This window comes from Oncorhynchus keta, chromosome 7 (genome assembly GCF_023373465.1).
Source record: "Oncorhynchus keta strain PuntledgeMale-10-30-2019 chromosome 7, Oket_V2, whole genome shotgun sequence".
Lineage (NCBI taxonomy): Eukaryota > Metazoa > Chordata > Actinopteri > Salmoniformes > Salmonidae > Oncorhynchus > Oncorhynchus keta.
In genome coordinates, this window is record NC_068427.1 from 2218737 (window position 1) to 2244787 (window position 26051).

General features: G+C 42.2%; 2 protein-coding genes across 3 annotated transcripts; both read left to right on the forward strand.

Moving 5' to 3' along the window:
- The first annotated feature begins 268 nt into the window (after positions 1-268).
- On the forward strand, positions 269-17948 carry LOC118385866 (COP9 signalosome complex subunit 8). Of its 2 annotated transcripts, none has more exons than XM_035773041.2 (7): positions 269-429; positions 2300-2370; positions 2475-2523; positions 4068-4200; positions 15193-15300; positions 15531-15593; positions 17219-17948. In XM_035773041.2, the coding sequence occupies exons 1-7, from the start codon at positions 334-336 to the stop codon at positions 17296-17298; spliced, it is 600 nt and encodes a 199-aa protein (XP_035628934.1). In that variant the 5' UTR covers positions 269-333; the 3' UTR covers positions 17299-17948. The 2 variants fall into 2 exon arrangements, with proteins under 2 accessions (XP_035628934.1, XP_052377814.1); XM_052521854.1 differs by lacking the exon at positions 269-429 and adding an exon at positions 475-600.
- Positions 9834-11648, forward strand: LOC118385865 (E3 ubiquitin-protein ligase TRIM63-like). The gene has a single exon (XM_035773040.2). It carries the CDS (start codon positions 10051-10053, stop codon positions 11104-11106), a length of 1056 nt encoding a protein of 351 aa, XP_035628933.1. The 5' UTR covers positions 9834-10050; the 3' UTR covers positions 11107-11648.
- Positions 17949-26051: the final 8103 nt, after the last annotated feature.

Consider the following 26051-nt stretch of genomic DNA (forward strand, 5'->3'; position numbering starts at 1 on the left):
AATAGGCGCCTAGCACTCCAATACAGTAGGTTGCGGTGTATGCAGCTTTCACTTGGTTGCGATATATCAATACATATTTAAAGAAGAAATGACCCAGTACCTCGGTCTTCACTAGTTACCACAGCCACACTGTCGTAAACCCCGCCTATTTCTACATTTTTTTCATCTTAAAATGTGATTTTAACCATAATCACACTCCAAACCGTGGCCTTAACCTTAAATGAATACCAAGAGGAAAATGTGTGTTTCTATAAATGTTTTAAAGACCAAATCCAATTGGACTTTGTGGCTGTGGTAACTACTAGTGCAACTGGAAACCCAGTATCTGGCCGAATGACTGATCTGGGCAGCAACAAAATGCCTGCCGCAGTGATAATGGGTGAAAATTATGATAAACTTTTAGAGCAGTGCGAAACACAGGAGCTTGAGGTAGTTATGTATTTCTTCAAAGTTGTATAATTTAAATGTCGCTGTTCGAAGATAGTCGCTTTGGGTTGTAGCTAGCTAAGTTACTCATCCACACACGCTAACGTCAGCGAACACAACATGTCGAGCTAGCTAGATCATAACATTACCGTTAAGTTGAACAAAGCTAACGCGGTGAGTGAAAGTAGCTAGCTGCACGACCGTAGTTCGCTAACTTAGCTAGTTAGGATGTTGCTAACGTTAGTGTTTTTGCATCTGCTCCGTTGTTTACGTTTGGTGTAGCTGGCTGCTAAGTTCAGTTGTTCGTTAGCTTTCCATCCACACACAGACACACTAGCGTTAGTTGGCAAACAACACATCTAACTAGCTAGCTAGTTCATAACATGAAATTGACTAACGCAATTCATTGAATGAGTTGTGCGTAAAGTATCTTGTTACCCGTACGTCAGTTGACTAGTGCTTACATTTTGTCTGTTGTTTAACCGTACGTTTTGTGTTGGTGGCCTACTCTGATGGTATGCACAGACAAGGTTTTAAACTAAGCTTCTAAATGTATGCTACTCTTTGGTATATACAATGCAGACTAGTGGCTTTAAAGGCTACATTCTTAGCTTGACACTGGAACATTAATGCCAGATGTCCACCAGATACATGTTTTGCCCTCATTTTCCTTATTTGATACATCTGCTTCATATATATATATATATATATATAACTAGGCAAGTCAGTTTATAACAAATTCTTATTTTACCATAGCGGCCTAACCCGGATGACGCTGGGACAATTGTGCGCCGCAATATGGTACTCCCGATCACGGCCGGTTGTGATACAGCCCGTGATCGAACCAGGGTCTCTAGTGACGCCCCAAGCACTGCCTTATACCGCTTCACAACTCGGGGGCATCACTTGGGAGTTTGCATGGAGAAGATCATTTTCTCCCTGTTTGACCAAAGCTTCACCAGAACAGAAAAGTTATTTTCCTATCGACCTACTAGTTTCATAGGTGGGCAGACCTACCAACAGCCTGACTCACACAATGGCGCATTATAAAAATTAATCTAGTTTGTTCCTATTCTTCTGGCTCCTATCTTTAGCAACATCAATACATTTAACTGGTTGTTCCCATATAGATTACTGATTTCAAATCAGTAGCTGGTCCTGCATGATGGCATGCAAAATGATGCACAGAACAGTTCTGTGCATATTCATTTTGCAAGCCATTCTGTTAGGGCGCAATACCCAAATGTAGTAATGATGAATTGTCCCAGTGTCATTCTTACCGGAGACACATTTCCAGTCGTTCAGCGGGAGTCTTCTCGTCTCTAACTACACAATAGTGATAATTTGGCCTCCGTATGGTTCCTTCCATGTGAACTTTTATGATTTTTTTTACCACTGCATGGTAATGCCGTATCTCCATGTTTCCAACTTGGCCATATCTCCATGTTACAGTGCGTGTTTACTGAAAACGGACTGAAGACAGTTGACTACTTGTGCTAATTAGCTATCTGTGTCTCCTAACACCTGTGTGTAAATGGAAGACTGATGCCCCAAACATGTTGTCACTGAAATATATTGTCGGCTGCAACTGTTTTAACAATGTACAGTAAGTGTGTATTTTGCATTTGTGACATTTGATATGAAAAGTAGAGGGATTTGATTCTAGAACTGTACCCACATTGAGAATCGATTCAGGATTAGATGGAGTATTTAGCTGTTTTGACTTCGAGCCAATTCGCCTTTAAACAGAACACGTAAGGTCCTTGGACTGTAAGGAGTAACGTAGGCTCCTTTACTCCATTATTGGGCTATCCTAAGTCATGAGGGTGCTACCAAATAGGCATTAACTAATTCATGCTCTTTTTATTGCCAGGCTCCAGGTGGCATTGCTACCCCTCAAGTGTATGCCCAGCTGTTGGTGCTCTATCTACTGCACAATGACATGCAAGTCAGACTATGCCTTTCCAAAAGCCCTTCTAAAGTTAAGATTTTCTGCCACTGAGACATGATTGGAATTAATTGTCAGATGACTTTTTCTCTTTTTACAGGAATAACGCAAGGTACTTGTGGAAGCGAATTCCTCAAGCCATTAAATCGGTGAGAAGGGTTTGAATTTCTCATACTTAGATAGCTGTAAATGTCTTGGTGTCATAAGCGTCTTTTTGTTAGTAGGTACGAACATTTCGGGTCAATTTTGCTGCCGACTGACTGACCCTCATTAACCTCATTAACCGGTCAACAAATAGATTTTCTCTCTCCAAACAGTCAAATGACTGACCAACCAAATATAATGCATGCACATGACATTTTAAGAGCTTAATGTAAACATAGAACAATAGCAAGCCTTCCTATTGTCTTAGTTAAAAGGCTAAAGTCTATTATTGAACATGCAACTTCTGTAATGAAACAGTTAATAAAACCTCATTTTCAAACATTTTCCAAAATGCAATTAACGTGAAAACACTGTTCTAAACAGTGCACCAACTGCGAGTGGTTCCATATGTGACAGGTGAATCTCAAAGATAGAAAGAGGGTAATCTAATGGCAACAACTAGGATGGGTTGCTAACATGACTAGGATTGTGCCTTTGGCTTCTGGACAATGAAGGAAAGTTGATATGAAACCCAATAGAACAGGAGAATGGTGGTAGTGACATTAAGTCTGTACGAAATAATTACCTCCCAAGTTTTGAAGCAAGGTAAGACATGCCTCATTATTTTAATCAAAGTAAAACTTTCAGATTTAAAACAATTATACTGCCTCAAGCTCACATTGACAAGTGGTGGGTGACGTGATGATAGCCTGCCTATTGTTGACTAGCCTATGCACTCGAATGGCGAATGGGAGGGACTCTTTAATTACGAGTTGAGTTTGAGAATTTAAAATAGTAGCTCTTAATCGTGGCCATCAAAACAGTTAACATGCAATTGCGTTTAGAATTGTTATTTGTTGTGCAATGACTGGGCTTATAAAAGCACATGCTTCTTCACTCCAGATTTTTAAAGAGCTGCACTGTCTGACAGGTGATAGGCCAGGCAGCCCTGGTCCTGGAGTGCTGCAGGAAGACCAGGTGTGTTGAATTTAGGCAATCACTGAACTGATCAATTAATTCAGTTGGTCAGGTGTGGTGCCTAGTGTTGGAACTAAAAATCCTGCTGCACTCCAGGAACAGGGTTGCCTACCCGTGATAGGCCATTCCACTCCTAAAACTAGGCTCTATGCTGTGCAGGTGGGATAATCTACATGACAACTAATGAATATACACAAGTGCCAATTTAACTCCTAAATTATGCAATTTAACTTACAGACTGATGAGCATGACCAATCAAATGTATTTTCAGCGGCTAACCGATTTAAACGATTATCCGTTAACATCCATAGTTGTTAGACAAAAATGTTAAAGCTACACTGGGAACTCTGTAACTATTGAATAGGTACTCATCATATCATTTCCCACGTTGAAAATGATGGTAGACCAGTGGGACCTGCCCTGCACGCTGAATTAATTCAACACATGAGAATGAGTGTATCCAATGTGTTCACTATCAACAGGCCTCCTAGCCTGCATGTCATTCATTATAGTCTAGGCCCCAATGTATGGTAATGTCAGTGAAGTGGGTTGAAACATGTGCTGTGTGCAGGCAAACCTAGAACTGACGGCCGTATGGGCCGTGGGTCAGCGTATATGGCAGCGAGACTTCCCAGGGATCTACTCGGCCATCGCAGCTCACCAGTGGTCTGAGAACATCCTGCCAGTCATGGAGGCCCTGAGAGGTACTGTCATGGCCGTGCACTTTTCTGTTACCAATTGCACACACCTGACCTGAATGAAAACATCCTATATACATCTGTGGCTCAAAATGCATTGCTAACACAATGTGACTGATCACATGGTTTTGTGACTGAGTTTCCAGGTTTTCAAATATAACATTAGTCCTGCAACGGCTCTTAGAATATGCATGCTGTTTTGTATCTCTTCTGATGAGAAAAACATTCTGGAGACTGTTACTGGGTGTTATTGAATACACTCCAGAGAGTAATGCTTCACATTGAGTGAGTGATTGATTGACTGTAGATTTGTTTGAGGCTCACTGTATTGACCTGTTGAGACAGACTGAACTCTTGCTTAGGCTTTGACTCTCACCAATTTACTACACTGCTCCAAAAAATAAAGGGAACACTTAAACAACACAATGTAACTCCAAGTCTATCACACTTCTGTGAAATCAAACTGTCCACTTAGGAAGCAACACTGATTGACAATACATTTCACATGCTGTTGTGCAAATGGAATAGACAACAGGTGGAAATTATAGGCAATAAGCAAGACACCCCCAACAAAGGAGTGGTTCTGCAGGTGATAACCACAGACTACTTCTCAGTTCCTATGCTTCCTGGCTGATGTTTTGGTCACTTGAATGCTGGCGGTGCTTTCACTCTAGTGGTAGCATGAGACGGAGACTACAACCCACACAAGTGGCTCAGGTAGTGCAGCTCATCCAGGATGAAACATCAATGCGAGCTGTGGCAAGAAGGTTTGCTGTGTCTGTCAGCGTAGTGTCCAGAGCATAGAGGCGCTACCAGGAGATTACATCCTTAAAGTTGGATCAGCCTGTAGTGTGGTTTTCCACTTTAATTTTGAATGTGACTCCAAAATTCAGACCTCCATGGGTTGATAAATTTGATTTCCATTGATCATTTTTGTGTGATTTTGTTGTCAGCACATTCAACTATGTAAAGAAAAAAGTATTTAATAAGAATATTTCATTCATTCAGATCTAGGAAGTGTTATTTTAGTGTTCCCTTTATTTTTTTTAGCAGTGTATATTCATAGCCTAAACCTGGACAAGAAGAAATACATTGGATAAGGATAGATTTGTTAGATGTTCACACAATCAATAGCTTTGGACAATTTGTAGCAGGATTAAATATGTTGGGTAGTTGATCTAAGAATTTGTATTCTTACTTAAATTATGAAACTAGTGGCCCCACACTTGTTATATAGCACATTTTGCCATGTTTACAGTTGAAGTAGGAAGTTTTTCACAATTCCGGACATTTAATCCTAGTAAAAATTCCCTGTTTTTGGTCAGTTAGGATAACCACCTTATTTTAAGAATGTGAAATGTCAGAATAATAGTAGAATGTTTTATTTCTTTCATCACATTCCCAGTGGGTCAGAAGTTTACATACACTCAATTAGTATTTGGTAGCATTGCCTTTAAATTGTTCAACTTGGGTCAAATGTTTTGGGTAGCCGTCCACAAGCTTCCCACAATAAGTTGGGTGAATTTTGGCCCATTCCTCCTGACAGAGCTGGTGTGATGGCCACTCCAATACCTTGACTTTGTTGTCCTTAAGCCATTTTGCAAGTATGCTTGGGGTCATTGTCCATTTGTAAGACCCATTTGTGACCAAGCATTAACATCCTGACTGATGTTTTGATGTTGCTTCAATATATCCACATAATATTCGTCCCTCATGATGTCATCTATTTTGTGAAGTGTACCAGTCCCTCCTGCAGCAAAGCATCCCCACAACATGATGCTGCCATCCCCGTGCTTCACGGTTCGGATGATGTTCTTTGGCTTGCAAGCCTCCCCCTTTTTCCTCCAAACATAACGATGGTCATTATTGCCAAACTGTTCTATTTTGTACTCAGACCAGAGGACATTTCTCCAAAATGTACGATCTTCGTCCCCATGTGCAGTTGCAAACCGTAGTCTGGCTTTTTGATGGCGGTTTCTGAGCAGTGGCTTCTTCCTTGCTGTGCAACCTTTCAGGTTATGTCGATATAGGACTTGTTTTACTGGGGATATAGATAATTTTGTACCTGTTTCCTCCAGTCCTTTGCTGCTGTTCTGGGATTGATTTGCACTTTTATTACCAAAGTACCTTCATCTCTAGGAGACAGAACACATCTCCTTCCTGAGCGGTATGACAGCTGTGTGGTCTCATGGTGTTTATACTTGCGTACTATTGTTTGTACAGATGAACGTGGTACCTTAAGGTGTTTGGAAATTGCTCCCAAGGATGAACCAGACTTGTGTAGGTCTCTATTTTTTTTCTGAGGTCTTGGCTGATTTATTTTGATTTTTCCATGATGTCAAGCAAAGAGGCACTGAGTTTGAAGGTAGGCCTTGAAATACATCCACAGGTACACCTCCAATTGACTTAAATTATGTCAATTATCTTATCAGAAGCTTCTAAAGCCATGACATCATTTTCTGGAATTTTCCAAGCTGTTTAAAGGCACAGTCAACTTAGTGTATGTAAGCTTCCGACTTCACAAGTAAAATTACTTGTGTCGTGCACAAGGTCGATGTCCTAACCGACTTGCCAAAACTATAGTTAACAAGAAATTAGTGGAGTGGTTGAAAAACAAGTTTTAATGACTCCAACCTAAGTGTATGTCAACTTCCGACTTCAACTGGACATTGTAGTCTGCTGCCTATTGAGTGTTCTTGATAATCAAAAGGGGTGGCAGGTAGCCTAGTGGTTAGAGCGTTGGGCCAGTAAACGAAATGTTACTGGATTGAATCCCTGAGCTGACAAGGTAAGAATCCCTGAACAAGGCAGGCCGTTATTGTAAATAAGAATTTGTTCTTAACTCACTTGCCTAGTCAAATAAATAAGAGGGTGCCACTTACATCCTACATAGGCCTACATTGTTTCCCAGCTGTGAAGTGGTAATACGGGGCAAACATAAGGGAGCTTAACGTTGGAATCCTGAATTGTGCAACTGCCATGTCCATTTGCTCTATAAGAACAACAAAAAGTTACTGCAAACAAGTTTTTTTCTCCCATTATTGCACACACACGATAGAACAGCAGCATATGTATATTTACCATATGTGATGCTCCCCAGCTCCTCTTTGTCATGCGGACAGTGGAGCTGTTTTCCAGTACTGCGGATTCCATCTTTGAAAGGTTTTGTAATACCTCATTGAAATGTATTAGGCTCTATAAGAACACAAACAAATTGATGCACAGCATGATATGATACAGTTCACCTTGTTTAATCTAGCCCTTTAACTTCTTATGGGTACCTGGGACAGTAGCGTCCCACTTGGCCAACATCCAGTGAAACTGCAGAGCGCGTAATCCAAAAATACAAAATTAAAATATTTTACATTCTTGAAAATGTATGTTATACATCAAAGCCTGCCATATCAGTTTTGTTATACTCAAAGACATTATTTTAACAGTTTTGGAAACTAGTGTTTTCTATCCAAATCTTTCTATCCAAGTTTACTTTGTGCACGCTTTTCATCCGGAGGTGAAAATAGTGCCCCCTACCCTAGTGAGGTTAACCTCATAGTCCGCCCCATCCCGCATGCGGTCGCGTTACTACAGCCTCAAGCTCATTACCATAACGCAACGTTAGCGATTTCTAAAAATCGCAAATGAAATGAAATAAATATGCCTGCTCTCAAGCTTATCCTTTTCTTAACAATCCTGTCGTCTCAGATTTTCAAAATATGCTTTAGAACCAGAGAAAATCAATAATTTGTGTAAGAGTGGTGATAGCTAGCTTAGCATTTAGCGTTAGCATTTAGCACGCAACATATTCACAAAAACCAGCAAAGGGATCAAATAAAATAATTTACGTTTGAAGAACTTCAGATGTTTCAATGAGGAGACTCTCAGTTACATAGCAGATGTCCAGTTTTTCCTGAAAGATTCTTGTGTAGGACACATCGTTCCGTTTTGTTACTATGCATTTGGCTACCGAAACTAACCGAAAATTCAGTCACCTACACGTCAAACTTTTTTCCGAATTAACTCCATAATATCGACTGAAACATGGAAAACGTTGTTTGAATCAATCCTCAAGGTGTTTTGTCATATATCTCTTCATTGAAATGGCAGTCCTAGAAGCCTTCTTTGTTCTCTGATTCGGATGGAAAAATACTGACTGTAAGTCGCTTTGGATAAAAGCGTCAGCTAAATGGCATATATTATTACTGGTAGCTGACTTTTGCGCACCAATTTCCACGCAGACACCGTGCGGGACACTTGGCAATTGTAGTCTCTTATGGTCAATCTTCCAATGATATGCCTACAAATACGTCACAATGCTGCAGACACCTTGGGGAAACGCTAGAAAGTGTCCGTTCATTCCTGTCGCATTCACAGCCATATAAGGCGATCATGGAAAACGTACCTTCAAAAATCCTGTTCATTTCCTGGTCGCTCAAACATCTTGGTTTTGCCTGAAGCTTTTGTTATAAGGCACTTACAGTGAAAATCTTTGCAGTTCTGGAAACGTAAGAGTGTCTTCTTTCCAAAACTATCAATTCCAAGCATAGTCGAGCATCTTTTTGTGACAAAATATTGCGCTTAAAATGGGCACGTCTTTTTATCCAAAAATGAAATAATGCCCCTAGTGGACTAACAGGTTAAACCATAAGCAGCATCACACCATTTATCCTACCACAATTGTTCAAAACAGATCTGTTTTCTTGATTCTCAAAATGACAGTAGTCAATAATGAAATGGACAGATAAGATGGTGTCTTAAATTACACTAAAATATCCATCAGTAAGCTCCTGCCTCTGCAGATAAGAGTGTCATATGGAAACACGTATGACCTTCACTGCTCACACTCCCCACGTGTAACCACCTCTAACTTTTGGACCCTGGTAGACCCATACATGAAGTCACTCATGCGGCAAGGTTAAGAATAGCTCATCCCTGGTGCTCACTGTTCTTTATTTTTTATAATTTTTCAACGTCACGGAATGTGCTACACATTCACAGGAGAGTTACTCAAGACAATTCCCACGATATGGGGTTTAACCTATAGCTGACCGCTTGTGTAATATAACGGCAATCAATCCAAAGAAATGTCACTGGGAGGTATTTTATTCTGCTTGTTTTGTTGGGGCAGTTTATCGAGTAAGATGTTGGATTCAAAACACCATTCATTGGGCATATGTAGAAGGGGGGAAAAAAGTATGTAGTGAGAAATATTTAATCTACTGAAGTGCTCTGATATGACCAGAGTCTATAAGTAGGCTACGCCAGCGAGAAAGGTGGTCAGCTTTATGAAGCCTATGTTGGCTTTGTCGTAATACTCCTGGAAAACCAGCTTGTCGTAAACAAAGTCAGGGGTGTGTTGACGTGAGAAGGCATGTTGTTTACCCTTAAGGAAACCTCCCTCAGGTGCGACTGCTCTGGGACAGTCACATGGGGGGCTTTATCTCTGCTGAATGTTCTCCTGGCCCTGTCAGATTTTTGTCACTGTGGGAGTTGATCTCGCTCCTTGTGTAACATATGACACATGCAGCAGCCAGTGGGTGGGGGGTATTTTCTCAGAAAAGAGTCTGGCAAACAAGCAGGGAGGAATGTGTACCCTGGTTGGTGGGAGATATCGGGTGTCGCAGGCTGGTATAAAGGACAGGGCTGCTATTCCCCAGTCAGAACAGATGTCAGCACTTCAGCGGACTCTGAAGCAGCTACCAAAGAGAAAGGTTCAGCCCCCAGCCTCCATAGTTACTGGCTTGTTAAAGCCTATAGGAGAAGAAGCAGTCGTCCAAGACACTGTGAAGTTTGAGAAGGCTGTGTCGAAAAAGAGACTCAGCTTTTCTAGCCCAACATTAAGGAGAAGCCTATTTCAGCATGGATGTCCAGAGGACTGGCTCGGTGGTGCGTCCACCAAGCCCCATGGAGAGCCTGGAGAAGCAGCTGAGCTGCCCCATCTGCCTGGAGATGTTCACTAAGCCCGTGGTCATCCTGCCCTGCCAGCACAACTTGTGCCGTGGCTGTGCCAGCGACCTCTACGACTCACGCAATCCCTACCGCTTCTCGGGTGGCGTCTTCCGCTGCCCCACCTGCCGCTTCGAGGTGGTCCTGGACCGCCACGGCGTGCACGGCCTTCAACGCAACCTGTTGGTGGAGAACATCATCGACATCTACAAGCAACAGCAGGAGGGTGGCGGGGGTAGTGGCAGCGGAGACAGCACAGAGACTCCGCTGAAGCCCAAGGACTCTAAGGAACCCATGTGCCAGGAGCACGAGGAGGAGAAGATCAACATCTACTGTGTTACCTGCCAGATGCCCACCTGCTCCATGTGCAAAGTGTTTGGCCAGCACAAGGACTGTGAGGTGTCGCCGCTTGCCAGTGTTTACCAGGTGCAGAAGGGCGAGCTTAGCAACGCCATCGACGCCCTGGTGGCGGGCAATGGGCGCCTTCAGGCCCTACTCAACCAGATGGAGGACGCCTGCCGGGCGGTGCAGGACAATGCACAGCGTGCCAAGCAAAGCTTGGGTGAGCGCTTCGACCTGCTCTACGCTGTGCTGGAGGAGCGTAAGGGCATGCTGCTGGAACAGATCGGCAAGGAGCAGGACGAGAAGGTGACAGCATTGCGGGCGCTGGCCCAGCGCTATGGCGAACGACTGCAGGCAGGCTCAGAGCTGACTGACACGGCGGTTCAGGCCCTGGAGCAGAGCGGTGCTGCCGAGTTCCTGCTGGCCTCCAAGGGCCTGATTACACAGACCAAGGACACCGCCAAGAGCTCCCTGGGCGAGGAGAGGCCCGAGCCAGGCTTCGAGAAGATGGACCACTTCACACTGTCCACAGAGCATGTGGAGGTCGTCCTGGCCAAGATGGACTTTGGAATGGTCGACGATGACGAGTTTGAGGATGCGGAAGGGGACGAAGAGGAGGAGGAGTGATGAAACTTGAAAATATACGAACAGAACAAATGAACAATTTACTACTTTTGAAGGCTCTTCAACCTGAATGTCCATTGCATGGACTCTAGTTTCAATGTTTCAGAGATATTAAGATAATTTTGGAGTAAGGAAGGATGGAAGAAGTTAGTTGTGTCAGAATGTTTTTGTAAGAGTGGATTGACTTTAATACACAATGGCTTACCCCAGTTTTGAGTGCAATATTTAGGTTTTTATACTCTTAAACTTTGCCACTTGGTAAACTATATAGTTTTTTTATACTTTTGTATTTCCATATCAGATTTATTCAGATCTATTTGTTATGTACTTTAGGTTGAATACACTCTGGTTGTTTACACTTGAAGACTATCAGGTATTGAGATGGGAATAAAGTTTTGATTTGTGATTTCTCATCTGCATCTAGAATGCCTGTGGTTGTATCAAATGGATAAATGCTTGAATTGATTGCGTGCCCTCAACTGGCAACAGAATATTTAGACAGATCTGTTTTCGTCGCAACCTGAAATAAACAATGCTTCAAATGACTCGAGCAGATATTTCTTTGCTTTTATCAGATTCCGATTATTCAAGGTACAGAGAAACACACACATGCATACCCAGCAAATCAGTTTGAAGTTCAAAACAAAATGGTTTGAAAGATAACTATAATTTGGGTGTTGTCCTAATATGTTGTTGCTCTCACTTGGCATGTGCCAGCATTTAAAAATAAAAGCCCTTGTGAAGTCCTCAGTGGCAAGCCTTTGCTGGTGAAGATTGGGGGGGAGTGGGGGGCTATTTTTAAAAGTTAAGATGTTGAGAAATGACAGAGGCCCTGGAATAGAGTGTCAGTGAAGGTCAGGTGGGGGTCCTGTTTCTCCTCCATTAAGTACCATCCCCCTCATGTCATAGACCGGCTTGCTCAGCAACGACCAACTCCTTTCTGAAGAGCTGTAGCGGAGGCATTTGGAGGGGCCGGCCCACATGACTAGTCATCTTTGGATAGTACCCTGCCACTCAGCTGGTTCAATGGCTCCTGCCATCTGTTCTTGTAGTCTCCAAATTCCTTTAGAATTAGTTGTAATATTTTATCAGTGATGTGAGCGACGGTCATCAAAATTGTTAAAAGGTTTTAAGAACAATTCTAATAAATGCAACAGACAATGGATGAAGACACTGAACTTTATTAACTGAATTAGAGCACAAACATTTTACTGGGGCGGACAAATATTTAGTTCAGGGATTTTGGTGGGAATTCCATTGTTACGTTTATTGTCAAAATTCACTTTTTTCTTAGAATGCATTTGTATTCATTTTTCTAATGGTATCAGAAAATCTTTTATTTTATTTTTATTAAAATACAGAAAATTATGTGCCTAATTTGAATTTATATATTTTTTTCACCCATCTACACGCAATACCCATAAGTCAAAACATTAGCAACATATATTTTTTTCTCATTTAGATTTTTTTTATGCAGAAATACACAATCTCATTTACAAAAGTATTCACACCCCTGAGTCACAACTTTGTAGAAGCACCTTTGGCAGCGATTACAGCTGTCTGTCTTTCAGGGTATGTTTTATTATTTTCAAATTTTTCAAGCTCTGTCAAATTGTTTTATCATTGCTAGACAATCATTTTCAGGTCTTGTCATAGATTTTTAAATAGATTTAAGTCAACTAACTCAGCTAGGATTTTGCCTGTACTTAGCTCCATTTGGTTTATATTTTTTTATCTTGAAAAACTCCAGTCCTTAATGATTACAAGCATACCCATGACATGATGCAGCCACCACTGTGCTTGAAAATATGGAGAGTGGTACTCTCATTTAATCCAATTTAAAATCAGGCTCTAACACAACAAAATGTGGACTAAGTCTATGGGTGTGAATATTTTCTGAAGGTACTGTATCTTAACGTAAGGTAGCAGGCTTAATAGAAATGCCTGTAACTAGATCCCCTATATACTGGTCTTGACGAGAATGGGGAAAAAAACGGTCGGCAAAGGTTCTCTTCTGCACTGTTCAAACAATCCAGTAAATGTGTAGGTTTTAAGATGGAGTTTTGCCTCGTATACGTCCAAAAGCGGAAGTCTTTGTCACAGGCTCTTTTAATTTCCCCCAAAACCTTTAAAAAATCTGGTTGTTGGGGTCTCTGCAGAGGCTACACCTATCTATACAAAATCTAATTTAACATTTCAACTCTATTAAAAAATGTAACACCCATAAAAAGTTATATTTCTTGTGGTATGTGTCAAGACTATGCGTTAAATCCCTGACAAAGCTTTAGCGTTCTTATAGATTCAACCGAAAGACAATCTATTCCTTTGAGTCCATTTCAGCTATTACCAGGGTGTGTTTAACATTACAAACGTTTCCGTGGTCGTAACATTAATGGGAAGAAACGACCGGCACAAGCAAGAATAAAATGAACGCAATCAATCCAGCGAGATTGATTTTATACTCCTCATGCACAGGAAATACAGTGCATTCGGAAGTATCAAATGGTACCTAAAGTAACAAGATTCTCTGGTCTGATGAAACCAAAATTGAACTCTTTGGCTTGAATGCCAAGCGTCACGTCTGGAGGGAACCTGGCACCTTCACTACGGTGAAGCATGGTGGTGGCAGCATCATGTGGTGGGGATGTTTTTCAGAGGCAGGGACTGGGACACTAGTCAGGATTGACGGAAAGATGAACAGAGCACAGTACAGAGTGATCCTTGAAGAAAACCTGCTCCAGAGCACTCAGAACCTCAGACTGGGGTGAAGGTTCACCTTCCAATAGGACAATGACCCTAAGCACACAGCCAAGATAACTCAGTAGTGGCTTCAGGACAATTCTCAATGTCCTTGAGTGTCCCAGCCAGAGCCTGGACTTGAACCCGATAGCGGTGCAGCTACGCTCCCCATCCAACCTGACAGAACTTGAGAGAATATGCAAAGAAGAATGGGAGAAAATCCACAAATACAGGTGTGCCAAGCTTGTAGAACCATACCTAAGAATACTTGATACTGCCAAAGGTGCTTCAACAAAGTACTGAGTAAAGGGTCTGAATACTTATGTGCTATTTCAGTTTAGAATTTTTTTCTACATTTCCAAACATGTCTAAACTTGTTTTTGCTTTGTCATTATGGGGTATGTGTGTGTGGATTGATGAGGGGCGATTCTGTAACGTAACAAAATGTGGAAAAAGTTAAGGGGTCTGAATACTTTCCGAATGCACTGTAGATGGCTGAGAAAGACATCCTCAGGTGGGTTGGGCATTTTGTAGGTCTACTTAAAAAGGCAGGACCAGAAGTTTTAATTTATATTACTTGGGCACACCAGTTGATAATGCTCTGGCTCTTAATTGTGCCATATACAGTAGGCTACATAATGTGGTTGGAAGGATATCGGTTGATTTTCCGGGCAAATGCCTGTAGTTAAAACCAAATGTGGCATTTGTTCAGAAAATTAAGTAACATTAATAACAGGGGGCTCTTTGGGGAGAAGAAAGGGGGAAAAACCCCGGACAGTCACTGCGTCTGTCCTCGCAGCTGTCTCCACTCGTCCCAGTTGTTATGTTACCACCGGTAACACTGTTGTAGCAAATGGGGGGTTGTTAATACACACAGACTGTTGCTAGGCTATAAAGTGCGAAGGCGATAACTTAGGGCTTCTTCATTGAAGCTGTCGGGGCATCAATAAACATACAAATCCATCAAAGTTGTAAGCCAAAGTCTGGTTTGCCGTCAGCTGTGAGGCTAAATTGTTTTGCGATGTCGTCATAAGGAGCAGTTGACCCACTCTTGACTCGGGACCAAATCATACACTGACCTTGTTTTGTGCTCCCCTTTTCCTGTGCTTTGTGCTCTGCCTTACACTGTAAGCCTATTTGACTTGCTATTGCTCAGTCCAAGTATAGACATTGTTATTAGCACTGCTACATAAGTAGTACAATAATATACCTTTTTGCCCAAGGGGCTGGGCTCCATGTTGTGCAGTTTACATGAGGTGTTATTAGATTTTTTTTCGTGTGTTTGAAAGACAAAATGGCCCTCTCTTAAATGCAGACATCTCACGTGTGTACCCATCTTTATTTCCACAGAGACCACTCGTCGGAGGGCGTATGGCCTGGTGGCCCAGGCGTACACCTCCATCATGGCAGAAGACTTTGCCGCCTTTGTGGGCTACTCCGTGGAGGACGCCGTGAAGGGTAAGCATAAGCAGTGCAGAACCTAATCTATACTCACTACCATCTGGCTACTGGATCAATAATACAGTAGTATACCATAGTTTTGTATATCCTTAATCTCTTCATGTGACTTTTCAAGTTTAGACCTAAAAATAGTGTGTCTAACTTTTCCCCTTTCATCTCTTCGCTTATTTTGCACTCCTTTTCTCCACCCAACCCTCCTCTCTCTTATCACTTTCTCGCTCCCACAGGGGTGGTGAGCCAGGGTTGGCAGGCAGACCCTGCCACCAGGATGGTAATGCCCCAAAAGCCAGGTAGGTGGAGCTGTTGCCCTTCTCTTTTCTCCCGTCAGTAGGCTATTTGTCATGCCTGAGCCTTTTTCCTCCGACTTTGTATGGAAACATTTTGCGGGACCTTGTAACAGCCCCTTTCTGTAATCAGCAGACCATCATGCTGAGAATCTGTGGCACATATGTTCATCTGACTTGATCCGTCAGCCCCTCAATTGTTCTTACATTGAATCAGCATACAGAGCCTTTGAGCAGAAAATCTGTCAGACAGCGCTTTCATAAGCCCAATCATTGCGCAACAATGCTAAATGCAATCTTGTGTTAAAAATATATTTTTGTCCCACGTCATACATACAGCTATTGTTTTTATTTCTCAACTGGAAATTGAAGCACGCTTCCCATTTGCTTTTTAAATGCATAGGCAAATGAAGACAGGCTTCATCAGTGCGTCACACACCACTTTGCAATGAGCTAGAGGCAGTATGCATTTTGAAAATGTATAGCTTCTTAATTGTTTGAAACCTGAAAGTTTCACTACATATTATGAGGCATGTTTTACCTTGCTTCAAAGTAGCTTAGGCAAAATCTGACCATGTCAGTGGAGGCAATTAGCCTATTTTTATAAAGACTTCCATATGCCATTGAAACCTGTTGCCCATTTCTGTCATGTGCATGTTGTTTGGCACCAGCGGAGAGCAATGACCATATCCTTGGTGAGTGCTCACTGCACATATTCAATCTATCATGGTCTGGTCGGTGCCACTTAAGTTTGTTTTTGGGCAATAATTTCCTCCTCCAGCTTAGATGAATATCATATTCTATTTGTCTCAACTGTTATATGGACAACGTCGTTTTTATTGATCTGTTTGTCAGTGTCTGCAGAGTGGGCTACCCTGTAATTAAAAAAGATTCTGCTAAAGTCTGCAGTACTGTAAAGTGTAGTAGAATTGCACTGTAAAGTGTAGTAGATACGTCTAAATAAAACGCTTAATTTTTCCTACGCAAAGAAAGAAAAAACACATCTGATATAGCCTAGGCCTCTCTGCTATATGCGCTCAGTCATGCATTGGACAATCATTTTTGCGAACAGTGATTTGAGTTATATTGTTAGCCTAAATGATGACTATACACTCTACTCGTCAGATTCCGAATAGTAGGCTGTTTTACATAAGTCTGCAAATACAGTTGCATTTTTATGGTGAAAATTAGCTTCCCCAAACTTCAAACTCACGCACCGCCTAGGCTAGTGACTGTACTTTTCGTTTACTCGTCTTGTTGACTGAGGAAAAGTAAATGTCAACAGTTATTCTATCTACAAAGTGCGCAGTAAGTAAGAGACACGTCATTGCATCCTCGATTTGCACGTTCTGTTAAGATTAATTCACTATAATCTGTGATTATGTGATTTTTGTCATTCCGATCACCGTTGGTGGATGCCTTAATCAGGTTACGCACCCAATGCATAGGCCTATGGTTCCCGTAAATTTCTAAAATGTCTGGTCAATGGAAATGCTGCTGGTCAAATGTCCAGCACCACATTTTCATAACGGAAACTCTGACACACACACACACGTATGGAGGATGCTTCATGGTAGAAGACTTGGCTCTATGAGGAATCCCTCTTACTCACTCTCTTTCTCTTTCAACAGATCCTCCCCCTGTATCGCTGGTTCCAAATGAGCAGCAGCTGGCCAGGCTCACTGACTACGTGGCTTTTCTTGAGAACTGATACATTTCCTTCAGCTCTGTTTGTCTGCCAAGAGGAGAACACCAGAACGCCCCTTTTCCCAAGCTTAGATGGACACACACACACGAAGGACCTCAAACTGACCCCCCTTGTTCATGATTGTGGTCATGTCTTTTGTGGGGTAAAACTCATTTTGAATGGCTGGGCCTGGCTCCCCAGTGGGTGGGCCTGACTCCCCAGTGGGTGGGCCTATATTCCCTCCGAGGCCCACACATGGTTGCGCCCCTGCTCAGTCGTGAAATCCATAGATTAGGACCTAATGAATTTAGATGAACCTCAGTATAATCTTTGAAATTGTTCCATGTTGCATTTGATATTTTTGCTCAGTATACTATTTGAGCATGCACCTTATCGCTACATGCATTTATAAGGTTTCTCAAAAGAGTGGCGTGAACCTGATCATAGTAAGACACGGAACTGCATTTTACCCAATACCAAATATATAAATAGACCTATTTATGTAGACTCCCTGAGTTATCCCTCAATAGAAATTATTCAGGTAAGAGATGACTCCAGGTTATTTAGAAAATGTAGGCCCTTCTCTCCAACAACACCCTTCCATCTATAGACTTTGCCTTTGAATTACTGTTTTGTGTTTTGAGTCGTGAATAAATGCTATGGTTTGTTTCTAATTCTGAACTTGGTGGTTTTTGGGGGGCAGTCCCTGCAAACCAGAAAAGTTGACTCTAGTGTCAGTTGTCTGTGAGAGCAACATGCCACAAGAAGGGTGGCCAAGACGTTCCTCCCTCCCCACATTGCAACGCAATGTGCTTCACAGAAGAAAATAAAAACAATTCAAATACATTTATTTAACTAGGTAAGTCAGTTAAGAACAAATTCTTATTTTCAATGACAGCCTTGGAGCAGTGGGTTAACTGCCTGTTCAGGGGCAGAACGACAGATTTGTACCTTGTCAGCTCGGGGATTTGAACTTGGTACCTTTCGGTTACTAGTCCAAGACTCTAACCACTAGGCTACCCTGCCACCCCAATATTTACTACACAACAAACATAAGAGGATAAAAACAAAAGAATAACAACTGAACGACAAAACATAATCCTAAGGAAAAGCTAAGCTAAAAGCTGTGTTTTAAGATCTCTTTTAAATACAGTATGTACACAGTTTCACCCCCTCAGATTCTCTGGCAGGCTATTCCAGAGGCTAGGGGCATAATACAGTGGCTTGCGAAAGTATTCACCCCCTTTTGGCATTTTTCCTATTTTGTTGCCTTACAACTTGGAATTAAGAATAATTTAGCCTGTGTTGTAGTCACTTAAAAGCCTCTCCCTAGCCTATTTACATTGACCTCCGGTATGTTTACAGTAACAGCTGAAAGATTGACATAGAACAAAAGGAGTCTAAACTGACTTGTTCTAATGTGACTGGGTTGGATTTATACCTAGCACATTTTCCAGGTGCTCAAAAGGCTTTACATTGTATGGGGGGGGGGGACACCTCATCTCTTACCAATGCTTAGCACCCAGCTGGGGGATGCCACGGCAGCCATTTTATACCAGAAAGCTCAAAACACACTAACCTCCATTCAACTCACTCTTCCCAGTGTATTCCTGGGGCGTCTCCGAAATCATAACCCTGTCAGATACTTGTGATATAATGTGATGGTGGATGGGCCAACCCAGGTTTACTGCACCATAACACATACTGGAAACCTGAAAAGAATGCAGATGTTGTGAGGCTGCTGAGGGAGAGGCTTTGAAGTGAGGACATAGAGGTCAAGAAATCACAGACCTGCAGACCATGTGATTTATCAGGGGGTGCTGCAGCTTCTCTGCACCCCTACTTCCCACGGCTATTGTGCAGACTCAGGAGCCCGATTTATTTTTCTGTACACTAATGTAGCAGTGACCAGGTACTCACCTCTGTAAACGCGCTGGACATCTCTCATGTCATAATGAGGTTGACATGAGATGTCAGAAAAAGATGACAATGAGATGATATGACACATGTTGATGTTGCTAAGGTTCATTTTTGGCTGGTTTCCTGAATATAAAAAAATCTACATAAGGACAATATGCGATTTTGCCCAATAGTGGTGTTTCCAACAAACTGACATGTTGCAGATGACGCAGTATGTACAAAATGTATTTTTCACGTACATTTTCATGTACCGAATAAAAATGGAATGTTCAAAGTGTTTTCATCACATGTTCAACTCTACTGATATTTTTTCACAAAAACTGTAGCCTTTAATAGCAAACATGCCTACTCTTGGTCTTGGCACGTGCTCTCTAGCCAACAGCTAGCAGATACAGTAAGTACAGTGCGGGTAGCTCTGCGTTTAGGCTAGTCTACATGAAGAGATTATGGATAAGAAAACGTTTTTATTTGTCTAAACGGCAGTCAAGCATTGATCATCATGTCGCCAGAATAAGACCCTCAACAGTTATTGGAAAGGAACATCAAGCTCATACCGTGTACTTTCACCACCCTGTGAAGTTCATAACTTATTGCACATGTAGCCTAATTTGAAATGCATGGTTTTCCGAGTCTTAGTGGGAGGACCACATACCCTGCCATTGCGTGACTCATTACCACCGCCATTTCTCGCATTTTAACACATTTTATTGACACAAAAAGAACCCACCATGTCAAACAAATTATTTGTCAGCATTTATAACATTTTACCAAAACTTTCTGTTTCCATCACAGCTGTCGTGATCTTGATATTTTATGTTATGACTTTACTCACATAATACTATAGCACCGTTTATACCTGGTGCTAACACGGCGCTAACATCCTTTTTCCTGATCTTGTCCGCATTCTGATTCACCATGGGTTAGGGACAGGTGTTTTTTTTCTTACATGTTTTATCATTTTTTTGTGTTGGTAAAATTATGATTAAATGACTGAACAAATCATTTTAAATGGATCTGTAACTAAGTAAACTTATACTCTGTTTTATTATATCTGATTAACAATATGAGTTCATAAGATGTGATTGTGTGACACAGACAATGAGTAATTCAAGTTAATGAACGAACACCATTCCAACTAGGAAGAAAGAAGTGGACTGTATAAACAGATAAGGTCGTTAACCTATGGTTGAACCGACGAAACTTAGCTCTGGGGTTTTTAGATGAGACAGTGAGTGCATTCCTAGGTTTTCTGTTAATTAGAACTGTCAGCTAAGTGGTGATTGATAATGTTGAGGGGTCAACAGTTATCTGGGAGTGTGTTAGTAAGTTAGAATGAACTTTTCACCTCACTTTGTCCCTGTCGAGAGGAGGGGTTTCTATTAAGCAATGAAATTACGTCATGTTTTGTATATAAACTGTTGCTCGTGGTGAAGTGGGAGTGCACTCCGAGAATAAATTCTGTTACCTATTATTGAAAAGACTGGTCTCCGTCTATTTTATGCAAACAAGAATCTTACAAATTCTCATAAAATAGATTAAGGGTTTTCAATTAATGAAAACACATTGGCATCATTAAATTACAGTAACATTTGTCCGGTATGTCCAGCATTATCTACTGGGTTTGCTGCAGGCAGAAAATCATAGGAAATGCTCTTTAATTTACACTAGCTGTCCCCAATCAAATGTCCAATGTCTGGTTGTGCATTAGTGTTTGGTGGATTTATTAAACCAGGGGAGGCGTAGCTATCACATCTTTATTGCACAATGCCTACTATTTGGTAGGGAATACTATTTCTATATCAGTGATTCTGCACCTCCCTTTGCTCAAGCTGATCCTCTCCTACAGACTCAATCGCTGATCTGAGGTTATAGAAATGGGGCAATTAGGACAGTTAAAGGGGAGAGACTATGAATCCTAAATATTTGAAACACTAAAATAATTGTATTTGGGACAAATCATTCACTAAACCCTAAACCTCAACTAAATATTGTAATAAATAATGTTGCAATTGAGCAAGTTGAGGTGACTAAACTGCTTGGAGTAACTGTTATGATCAAAACACGTTGATACAACAGTAGCTAAGATAGGGAGAAGCCTGTCCATAATAAAGTGTTGTTCTGCCTTCTTAACAACACTATAAACAAGGCAGGGCCGACAGGCCCTAGTTTTGTCACACCCCGGGACTACTGATCTCTCCTGTGGTCAGGTGCCACAAAGAGGGACTTAGGAAAGATACAATTGGCTTGGGAACAGGGCAGCATAGCTGGCCCTTAAATGTACACAGAGAGCTAACATGAATAATATGCATGTCCATCTCTCCTGGCTCAAAGTAGAGGAGAGATTGACTTCATCAATACTTGTTTTTGTAAGAAGTGTTGACAAGCTGAATACATCATGCTGTCTATGTAAAACTACTAGCACACAGCTAGTACAAACGCATACGCACACAAACACTAGCACACACACTCTACACACACGTACATTGAAATATTGTTGTACGGTGGTATTATACATTTTGCATTGTAGATATGTAGTGGTGTAATGTTATATGATGTACTGTTTTATATTTTGTTTTGTGTGTGCCTTAATGTGTTTGGAACCCAGGAAGAGTAGCTGCTGCTTTGGCAAATACAAATGCAACCAAAAAAGAAAAACAATTCAGAATCTGAATATCGCTTGAAAAAAGAGTGTGCTAATTCCTCGCTGGTACGCTCTTTACAGTCAACAATATATTCTGCAAAACCTGCAATTTAGCATTAGATTATAAACAGAAAGACAGGATAGACAGCCATCTGTGCTATAGGATGCAAATTTCTGTTTGAAAAAGCTAGCCTTAGCTGACTGAGTATATTGGTTCCTAACTTCCCTGAAAAGTTGCATATCGCGGGGGCTATTCGATGCTAATGCAGAATGCCACAGGATGTTTTTGTGCTGGTAAAGGGCACTCAGGTCTGGAGTGAACCAAGGGCTATATCTGTTCCTGGTTCTACATTTTTTGAATGGGGCATGCTTATTTAAAATGGTGAGGAAAGCACTTTTAAGGAATAACCAGGCATCCTCCACTGACGGGATGAGGTGAATATCCTTCCAGGATACCCGGATAGGTCGATTAGAAAGGCCTGCTCGCTGAATTGTTTTCGTGAGAGTTTGACAGTGATGAGAGGTGGTCGTTTGACCGCGGACCCATTACGCACGCAGGCAATGAGGCAGTGATCTCTGAGATCCTGGTTGAAGACAGCTGATGTTTTTTAGAGGGCAGGTTGGTCACAATGATATTTAACTTCTTCGATATAGGGGGCGCTCTTTTAATTTTTGGATAAAAAACGTTCCCGTTTTAAACAAGATATTTTGTCACGAAAAGATGCTCGACTATGCATATCATTGACAGCTTTGGAAAGAAAACACTGACGTTTCCAAATCTGCAAAGATATTATATGTGAGTGCCACAGAACTGATGCTACATGCGAAACCAAGATGAAGTTTCAAACAGGAAATGCCCCAGATTTTGAATGCGCTTTGTTCCAATGTCTCCTTCTATGGCTGTGAATGCGCAAGGAATGAGCCTACACTTTCTGTTGTTTCCCCAAGATGTCTGCAGCATTGTGACGTATTTGTAGGCATATCATTGGAAGATTGACCATAAGAGACTACATTTACCAGGTGCCCCGCTCCGTTGCAATTATTGCTCAATCTACAGCTGCATTTGCTTCAGAGGAGAAACCAAACTGCCACAAATGACTTATCATCGAATAGATATGTGAAAAACACCTTGAGGACTGATTCTAAATAACGTTTGCCATGTTTCTGTCGATATTATGGAGTTAATTTGGAAAAAAGTTTGGCATTGTAATGACTGAATTTTCTGTTTTTTTTCTTAGCCAAAGGTGATGAACAAAACGGAGCGATTTCTCCTACACAAATAATATTTTTGGAAAAACTGAACATTTGCTATCTAAGTGAGTCTCCTTATTGAAAACATCCAAAGTTCTTCAAAGGTAAATTATTTTATTTGAATGCTTTTCTTGTTTTTGTGAAAATGTGCCTGCTGAATGCTAGACTTAATGCTATGCTAGCTATCAATACTCTTACACAAATGCTTGTGTAGCTATGGTTGAAAAGCATATTTTAAAAATCTGAGACGACAGTGTTGTTAACAAAAGGCTAAGCTTGTGAGCCAATATATTTATTTAATTTCATTTGCGATTTTCATGAATAGTTAACGTTGCGTTATGGTAATGAGCTTGAGGCGATAATTACGCTCCCAGATACGGGATTGCTCGACGCAACAGGTTAAGAGGGTGCCCATGGTTACGGATTTAGGGTTGTACCTGGTTGGTTACTTGATAATTTGTGTGAGATTGAGGGAATCTAGCTTAGATTGTAGGACAGTAGGACAGTAGAACTCTGAAGATAGATGGGGGGAAATCAATTCACATATGGTGTCCAGGGCACAGCTGGGGGCAGAAGGTGGTCTATAACAGGCGGCAACGGTGAGAGACTTGTTTCTGGAAAGGTGGATTTTTAGAAGTAGAAGCTCGAATTGTTTGGACACAGACCTGGATAGTATGACAGAACTCTGCAGGCTGTCTCTGCAATAGATTGGAACTCCGCCCCCTTTGACAGTTCTATCTTGTCGGAAGATGTTATAGTTAAATCGCTAGCTAAACATCTTGAGCAGGGCTGGAAGCTCTGCAGTGAAATAAGACAATAACCTTACCAAAACAGCAATGGACAAGGCATATTGACATTAGGTTAGAGGCATGCATAGCCGAGTGATCATAAGGACCAGTGGGAGGCTCGGCGAGCTGGAGACACGGCGAATCAGACAGCTAGCGGGCCAGGGCTAGCAGGCTAGCAGAAGGGCCTTAGGGGGGACGTTGCGACAGAAGAAGTCTGTTGTAGCCCCCTCGGACGGTTACGTCGGCAGACCAGTCGTGTTGGATTGGTAGTGCTCCGTGTATGGGTCTGTACTCTCGAAGTTGTTGTTTGTTTTTATGCTTGCCAGTTAGCTAGCAGTTCTCATCTGTTGAAATAACAATGAGACTATGTACAAGCAGTACTGGTACCGAGTCAACGTACAGGGGAATTAGGCAATTGAGGTAATATTGGTAGGGGTAAAAGTGACTAGACAATCAGGATAGATAATAAACAGAGTAGCCGCAGTGTGTGTCTATGTGTGTGTGAGAGCTGGTGCATGAGCGTTAGTGGAAATGAAAAGGTAAATGCAAATAGTCAGGGAGGCCATTTGATTAACTGTTCAGCAGTCTTATGGCTTGGGGGTAGAACCTGTTTAGGAGCCTTTTTGTCCCAGACGTGGCGCTCCGGTACCGCTTTCTAAGCAGTAAAAGAGAGAACAGTCTATGACTTGGGTGGCAGAAATCTTTGACATTTTTTATGGCCTTCCTCTGATACCGCCTAGTATAGAGGCCCTAGATGGCAGGGAGCTTGGTCCCAGGGACATACTGGGCCGTACGCACTTCCCTTTGTAGAGCCTTACGATCGGATGCCAAGCAGTTACTATACCATGATAGGCCCTTAGTAATGTGGATATCGAGGAACTTGAAGATCAACCCGATGTGAGGTCTCTGTTGATCACCTGTTTGTATCTTGTTTGTTTCCCTGATTTTTCCCCGCATTCCCAGCATATGGCACTCGTCAATTCAGTCGCAGCTGGGAATTTTATTGACAGAGCGTTAAGTCCTTAGTTTAGGGATCCCCATTATTCCTTTAGTTAGAACTTTCCCGGTTCACACTCTGGATAGTCGACCATTAGGGTCCGGGCTAATCAGGGAAGCCACCATCTCCCTGACCATGGAGACGCAGATGGGTCACGAGGAGAAAATCAGTCTTTTTCTCATTTACTGTCCTGCGTTTCCTGTGGAACTAGGCCTTCCCTGGTTAGCTCTTCATAAACACACTATTTCCTGGCAATAGAGGGTCTCACGGGGTGGTCGCGAGAGTGCTCGGGGAGGTGTGTAGGGGTTTCCGTTGGTGCTACCACAGTGGAAAGTCCAGACCAGGTCTCCACCGTGCACATCCCCCCAGAATATGCCGATTTGTCTCTCACCTTCTGTGGGGGGATTGTGCGATAAATCTCCTGGCAGACGCTGCGCTTCCCAGGAGTCACATGTATCCCCTGTCACAAGCGAAAACGGTGGCTATGGAGACATATGTTTCTGAATCCCAGGGAGATGAGTGGAAGACAGCGTTTAGTACCACCTCAGGGCATTATGAGTACTTAGTCATGCCGTACGGGTTGATGAATGCTCCATCAGTTTTCCAATCTTTTATAGACAAGATTTTCAGGGACCTACACGGGCAGGGTGTAGTGGTGTATATCGATGATATTCTGATATACTCTGCTACACGCGCCGAGCATGTGTCCTTGGTATGCAGGGTTCTTGGATGTGTTGGAGCATGACCTGTATGTCAACGCTGAGAAATGCCTGTTCTTTCAGCAGGCTGTCTCCTTCCTAGGGTATCGCATTTCCACATCAGGGGTGGAGATGGAGAGTGACCGCATTGCAGCTCTGCGTAATTGGCTGACTCCCACCATGGTAAAGGAGGTGCAGCGATTTTTAGGGTTTGCCAATTACTACCGGAGATTTATCCGGGGTTTTGGCCAGGTAGATGCTCCCATTACCTCACTGCTGAAGGGTGGTCCCGTACGGTTGCAGTGGTCGGCTGAGGCGGACAGGGCTTTTGCGCAGCTAAGAGCTCTGTTTACTTCGGCTCCCGTGCTGGTCCACCCGGATCCCTCTCTAGCGTTCATAGTGGAGGTGGACGCATCCGAGGCTGGGATAGGAGCCGTGCTATCACAGCGCTCGGGTAAGCCACCAAGAAGCTCAGCCCAGGG